This window comes from Denticeps clupeoides, chromosome 2 (assembly GCF_900700375.1).
Source record: "Denticeps clupeoides chromosome 2, fDenClu1.1, whole genome shotgun sequence".
In the NCBI taxonomy this organism is placed as follows: domain Eukaryota; kingdom Metazoa; phylum Chordata; class Actinopteri; order Clupeiformes; family Denticipitidae; genus Denticeps; species Denticeps clupeoides.
The window spans coordinates 576,855-582,854 of record NC_041708.1 but is presented as its reverse complement, the minus strand read 5'-3'; the positions used below and the strand labels follow the sequence as shown (position 1 = coordinate 582,854).

The window sequence follows — 6,000 nt, the reverse complement described above, 5'->3', positions numbered from 1 at the left end:
CGCCCACATGATGCTGTTCCACATGGCCAACGTCAGAGCCGCGCAGAGCGTGCTGGTGCACATGGCCGCAGGTAAGGGTTGCTCCACAGCGCCAAAACTCCTGGCAGTCCGTAAAGCGAGAACGCCGCAGCAGCCTGACCCTGCCAAGCTGCAACTCACTTCCTGCTGATATATATATACAGTACAGGCCAAAAGTCTAAACACCTTCTCATTCAACGTGTCTTCTTTATCTTCATGACCATTTACGTTGGTAGATTCTCACTGAAGGCATCAAAACTATGAATGAACACATGTGGAGTTCTGGACTTAACAAAAAAAGGTGAAATAAGTGAAAACATGTTTTATATTCTAGTTTCTTTGCTCTGATTACTGCTTTACACACTCTTGGCATTCTCTCGATGAGCTTCAAGAGGTCGTCTCCTGAAATGCTTCTCCAACAGTCTTGAAGGAGTTCCCAGAGGTGTTTAGCACTTGTTGGTCCAGCTCACCCCAAACCATCTGGATTGGGTTCAGGTCCGGTGACTGTGGAGGTCAGGTCTCCACTTTTTGTTAAGTCCAGAACTCCACATGTGTTCATTCATAGTTTTGATGCCTTCAGTGAGAATCTACCAACGCAAATGGTCCTGAAGATAAAGAAAACACGTTGAATGAAAAGGTGTCCACATTTTGGCCTGTATTGTATATCAATTGTCGGTTGGCGCAATATTTTATTTGTACATTTTTATGCCGTAACGTGACACGGTTCAGAGTTTTTCTTTCATCAGCTTGAGACACACAGTTGTAACAAAACTATGATTTTGCAGTAGATGTGGAGCGTCAAGGGTTTTGGAAGGTGCAAGAATACTTTATAAAGCTCAGGCAGGATTGACCATCAGACATTCTCCCCCGTCTTGGTCCATTCCAATTATTGCTTTGGCAGACGTCCTCCCAGGCCTTGCTTTTCCGCCGATTGAAGCAATTCATTGTACAATGTCTCGTGTTTTGCTGCATCCATTTCTCCATCTGTTTTAAAAGCTGCTGATGAACTGTGAAATGATGCCAGATGGAGGAACAGCTCTGTCCTGGTTCTATGTGAAGCGGGCGTATTCAGGCTGCACGATTAATCGATGAAACGAAGATGATCGTCAGCGATATTTACATTTAAATAATAACAAGCCAACGAAAAATCAATGTGTAACATTTCATAAGTGAGATTTTATCTTATAAAATTTTGTGTTTGACAAATAACGTTATTCATGTTACAGGGCAGAGCATCACCCCATTGTAAAGGTCCAGCTTCTGTTCTGACCCCGCTATATACAGGGTGGTCCATTTATATGGATCCACCTTAATAAAATGGGAATGGTTGGTGATATTAACGTCCTGTTTGTGGCACATTAGTATATGTGAGGGGGCAAACCTTTCAAGATGGGTGGTGACCATAGTGGCCATTTTGAAGTCGGCCATCTTGGATGCAACTTTTGTTTTTTCAATAGGAAGAGGGTCATGTGACATATCAAATTTATTGTTAATTTCACAAGAAAAACAATGGTGTGCTTGGTTTTAACGTAACTTTATCCTTTCAGGTGTTATTTACAAGTTTCTGACCATTTATAAAATGTGTTCAATGTCACCAACCATTCATATAAATGGCCCACCCTGTATTATATAGTTATGTGTTTATGGACCTGCCCTGTCTATTGTTCTTTTTTTCCAAACAAGAAGGTAAATGGATGTTCATCTTAAATTCAAATAAATATTTACAACATTGATAAAAATAATCGTGATTATCATTTTGGCCATAATTGTGCAGCCCGAGGCCTATTACTGTTGGTACCGGAATAAACATAAAACTTACAAGAAGTACATCTGCTTGCTGAAATATTTTGTGACGGCCCGATGACGTTTGGAGGTGGGCATGTTCATCGAGGTCTGCTTCGTGAGATGATCTGTGAGGAAGCCACACTGACCACAGGCGCACTCTGACTAATGCTCACTGGGGAACTCGTTATTGTGACACGCCCGCCGCGGCCTCCTTCATGTCCGCTCCCGCGGTCCCAAGGCCGGGTTGTTGAGGTGGCCGCTGGTCACACCACTTTGTAATAAGGTGGAACGACATTTAAAGAGTTGAAAGTCGCCCGTCTGCATTAGAGTAACTTTTAAGGGTCTGGTAATAAGCATGAGTTGCGGGAAATGGTCCGTTTTCGTAGCTTGTTGAGGGTGTGTGGTCTCTGTTCACACTTCGTAAAGGAAGCGAGCAAGATAAAGGTCTCTAGAGCTCCTTTAACAAACTGCACCTGCTAAAGCAGAAGACGTGTTGGGGTGTTGAGATTAATCCCAATCGATGCATCCAGACATTCGTGTGGAATTCCGAAAACACACCTGCTTCAGACGTTCATGTGTACGAAGCCTTAACTCTCGTGTCACTCGCATGTTTTACAGGGAATCCCGAGATCGGAGTTTGCGAAACCGGCCGGGCGGCCAAAACCTGAATGTCTCTGACATTATGGGACCAGGAATAGCCTGCTGAGGAGGGGACAGTGTTGTCCTACATCATGCGATTACATGAATGCAAAATGATGTGATTCGTATTACGAGTACACGAAGCGACAATATATTTTCTCCAAGATTACCAACCGAGTAAAATGAGAGCGGCTGTTCAGTCTCACTTCAGTCTGCTAACCGAAATGAAATACATTTCCATCGTATTAGTTGGGTCTGTAGCACCCAACCTTTCCGTATGATTTGTTGAACGTATTAAATGTATTTTGATGACGTGTTCGTTTGATTTGACCAGGTGGAGTTGGCATTGCTGCCACCCAGCTGTGTCAGACGGTGAAGGACGTCACAGTTTTTGGCACAGCTTCGGCCAGCAAACACGAGGCCATTAAGGAGGGCGGAGTCACGCATCCCATCGACTACCGCACCACGGATTATGTTGAGGAGATCCGTAAGATCAGTCCCAAAGGTGGGGAGCTGCCAGAAAAAGTCCAAGGTCAAGGTTTACGGGGCGTCGATCTGCTGAGTCAGGGCACCTTGTTCAAAGTAAATACATAAAATGCAGAAGAAGATGCTTCTAATTAGAGAGGAGGGCTTTTATCCACATGGGGAACCTGTGCCAGGGTGTGGAGCACCTCAATCGAAATACAATAAGACACGCTTGTCTTTGGTGATTGTACTATTGTAGGGTAGAGAGTCATCTGAACTCCAACTTCCGTTTAAACCCATCAATCGAATTGTGCAAACGTTGTGGTGTTCTTCTCTGTCCTCCAGGGGTAGATGTAGTGCTTGATCCTTTGGGCGGTTCTGATACCCAGAAAGGCTTTAATCTGTTGAAGCCCATGGGCACCCTCATCATGTATGGTAGGTACGGCGAACCATGTCGCCTGCGGGTGGGTCCTAATACGTAATAATACATTTCACGTGCCTCTAGGTTCTGCTAACAGGTTGAGCGGACAGAAGAAGAACCTGCTGGCCGTGGCGAAGACCTGGTACAACCAGTTCTCCATCAACGCCCTCAGCCTGATGCACGCCAACAAGGCCGTGTGTGGCTTCCACCTGGGCTACCTGGACGACTTCGACCTCACGGCTCAGGTGATGAACGTCCTGCTGGAGCTGTACGCCCAGGGCAAGATCAAGCCCCGCATCGACTCCACCTACCACTTCGAGCAGGTCAGTGCCTGTGGGCTTCTGCACGCCTGACCCTATCTGATCCTGCATTACAGACCAGGATTTGGTAGACCTGCATTGCATTTTTAAACAAAATACACTATGTATGCAGTAATAGCTTCTGGACCACTTCTGGACTCAAGCCCCCCAGAATACCTTTTTACTTTTTACTCATTTGCACACCTTCACCCTACCTATTACACATATTTTATGTTTTATGTGAAAGACATAAAAGTGTAATATTTGGTTATATTTGCATATTGGTTCACTGTATCTCTTGCAATATTTGCAATATTGTGGTCTGTACCTGTCGCTAAAGCATCTCACTGCACTATCATACCGTGTATTGGACTGTGTACGTGACAAATAAAATTTGATAATCATCACCGCATTAAAACAACTTTAGGTTTCCATCTGTTCACCCATACACATCATATCTACTGCGATTGATGGCGTGGATGAACCCCATCTTCCGATGTCTCCTTTCCTTTCCATTGCACGTATGCATCCGCATGCAGGTCCGCAGACACGCCCCCATCAGCTATTCGGACACGCAGGGTAGAAATGCGCCATTGCTGTTCTGCTCAGATATTTTGGCACGTCTGTGTTTTCGTGCCGTACCTCCTCCGAGTGCTGAGCTCCGGTTTCGACCTCAGTAAACACCCCCCTCCCCATCACAGATAAGCGTGCCGTCGGTGGTTGCTAGGTGAAGGTCACTGTTAGCACTGCATTGCCACGGTGGGAGTTCGTTTGATTTCCTTCCTGTTGTAAATGAAACAGAGTCTGTAGAGGCTGGGTCCAGGAAGGAAGTGAAGCTGGCAGTTAAAAAATATCATATTTCACTACAAAAAACCCTGTTAATAAAACAATAATAAAAAAAAAAAAAAAAATTAACTTTTTTACATGCATATTTCATACTTATTTGTGTGTGTTTTTTCTCTTAGGTGAGCGATGCATGAGCAGGATGCAGGAGAGGCACAACATCGGGAAGGTGGTCCTGCTTCCCGAGCCCAAGCCTGAGGAGGACCAGAAGGAGAGCCAAAAAGATGACAAGAACGAGGAGGATCAGAAAAACGAGGATCCCAAGGAGGAGGCGAAGCAGGAAGACGCCGTAAAGCCGGAGGAGAGTTAGGGTGGGGCGTCACTGTGCCATGCGTGATGTCATGCGTGAAAGAAAAAGGGAAAAAAAAAAATCGGGGGTTTTCTTTGTGCAAACAGGCTTTAATTTTTAAAAATTCTACTCCGTGCAGTTCCGCATGTGGCCACTAGTCCTTCCCTAACAAGTCCCAGTTCAGGAAATCGGCATGATTACACGTCTACTAGAACCTTCTACTCACACTTCTGTCTTTGCCAGAGACTCGTAGTCACCAGATCATTTATTCATTTGTTTTGGTTTTTTAAATGGTCACTTCCACCGCCGCGGCGCCGTTGCAGCAGCACGTAGAGAAACATGCGACGCGTTGCCCGCCTTGCAGAGCCGGCAAGGCCCGTTGTCTGCGATTCATTTTAAAAACCTTGTACGGCAACGCCTGCTTCCGGCTTCCAACCCAGCCGCGGGTTCCAGCCCTTCTGGTCCTCCTCTCCTGGCCGTTTTTTTTGTGACCTTCGTTGTGTGACCTTTTTCGTGGTTTGGGGTGTTGCGAGCGTGCCAAAGTTGCCAAACCACCCACTATGCCTTGATGCCAACTGTGTATTACTGCGATGTGCGATGGTGAGGCCTGATCTCCTCCTCTCCAGACCAACCACGGTGCCACGCCCCGGTGTCCCTCTCGCTGTGCCAAATTCTCGTCCAGTAGGCTTCACCTGCATCGTGTGCACGGCGGTCCGGAGGTCCAGCTGGAGCGCGTCTTCTGCAGCTGCGGCCCAGAAAAGGCCTCCTGCACCAGCCCCGCCCCACGCTCGGATCTCGGCGCTCCGTCCGTCTGTCGCACAACGGAGGGATGAGATTCCGGGGAGGAGAGTCTTGTGTTTGCATTTTATTGTTTTTTCGTTTCGCTCTTTTCAAATGACATCTCGCTTGATTTGTAGCTCTGTTTTCCCCGAGGCCGCCTCGGGACGAGCCAAATCCCGGCGTGGATTTGGCAGGAAAGGTGGATCGGCTCGTCGGATGTTTGTTGTCGGTAAAGTGTGGATTTTTGTGCCGCTTCTGTGATCCGTGGTACCCGAGCGCTGTCTTAATGAACCGCGAGCCGTGATTGTCTTCACGTGGTCTTGTACCCATGAGCTGAAATGAATAAAGTGCATTTAAAAAAAAAAAAAAACCTCTCTGTACTTCATTCCCGGTGAACCAGATCTTAACCAAATTCATACGTGAGGAACATCAAATTATTACAGATTCTGGACACATGGAGT

General features: G+C 46.5%; 1 protein-coding gene across 1 annotated transcript; it reads left to right on the top strand.

Moving 5' to 3' along the window:
* Positions 1-6: 6 nt before the first annotated feature.
* On the top strand, positions 7-5,103 carry LOC114784364 (synaptic vesicle membrane protein VAT-1 homolog). The gene is made up of 5 exons (XM_028969698.1): positions 7-71; positions 2,777-2,947; positions 3,253-3,342; positions 3,413-3,657; positions 4,598-5,103. The coding sequence occupies exons 1-5, from the start codon at positions 8-10 to the stop codon at positions 4,778-4,780; spliced, it is 753 nt and encodes a 250-aa protein (XP_028825531.1). The 5' UTR covers position 7; the 3' UTR covers positions 4,781-5,103.
* Positions 5,104-6,000: the final 897 nt, after the last annotated feature.